This window comes from Dinoponera quadriceps, unplaced genomic scaffold (genome assembly GCF_001313825.1).
Source record: "Dinoponera quadriceps isolate SergipeBrazil2010 unplaced genomic scaffold, ASM131382v1 scaffold5508, whole genome shotgun sequence".
NCBI classification, from domain to species: Eukaryota; Metazoa; Arthropoda; class Insecta; order Hymenoptera; family Formicidae; genus Dinoponera; species Dinoponera quadriceps.
In genome coordinates this window covers 467-1,156 of record NW_014559412.1, presented here as the reverse complement: position 1 = coordinate 1,156, position 690 = coordinate 467, and the positions used below count along the sequence as shown (strand labels likewise).

At 42.5% G+C, this 690-nt stretch overlaps 1 protein-coding gene across 1 annotated transcript; it reads left to right on the top strand.

The window, feature by feature from the left end:
- Positions 1-80: 80 nt before the first annotated feature.
- LOC106750392 (ras-related protein Rab-9A-like) lies at positions 81-484 on the top strand (the record flags this gene model as incomplete). Its single annotated transcript, XM_014630724.1, has 1 exon — positions 81-484. A coding segment is annotated over one exon (404 nt), but the record flags the coding sequence as incomplete, so codon positions are not given.
- Between the last annotated feature and the right edge of the window lie 206 nt (positions 485-690).

The following is a 690-nucleotide window of genomic DNA, read 5'->3' as shown; positions in this document are numbered from 1 at the left end:
CCAAGGTATCTTGCGCAAATCTGTACGTGTCAACGGCAAGCTATACGAGGTGAACGTGTTTGACACCGTCGCCGTTAAAGAATTTGGAGAAGTACCACCAGAGTACAAGGACATCGACATATGTCTTCTGATGTACGCAGCAAACGATCTGAGTAGTTTCGAAAACGTGAAGTATTGGATATCCAAGTTCAAGAAAAAAGCGAACATTAAAAATGCCGATACGTTCACTTTCGGAGTTGTTGGCAACAAGCAGGACGTCCCCGAATATGCCAGACTAATTTCAAAAAATGAAGTGAATGGTTGGTGCTGGAACAATAATCTTTGGCACTCAGAAATATCAACCAAAGAGGAGCCCACTATCAACCGAGTTGATCCAACTTTAGGATCTCCGGCAGCATTACAGAGTCTCGCTTCACGTATGACCTTGTGTAGATCAGCAGTGTTTAGAGGACCCAGGCGCTCGTGCCAGAGCATTAACTCCGAGGTACTTGAATCTTGCGTAGCTGTCGCACATTCGACGTTTTGACGTATGTCATATAAATCTTCTTTTCTGTCTGCAGTAAGTTTCACTTGGCCATTTCGTAGCCTTTGCGAAATCCTTGTAAAAAATAACAACATGTCCTTTGTCGGTTATTTTTGCAACCGAAACTAAATTGTTTTGCAAATCCGGCATAAAAAACGTGTTTTTAA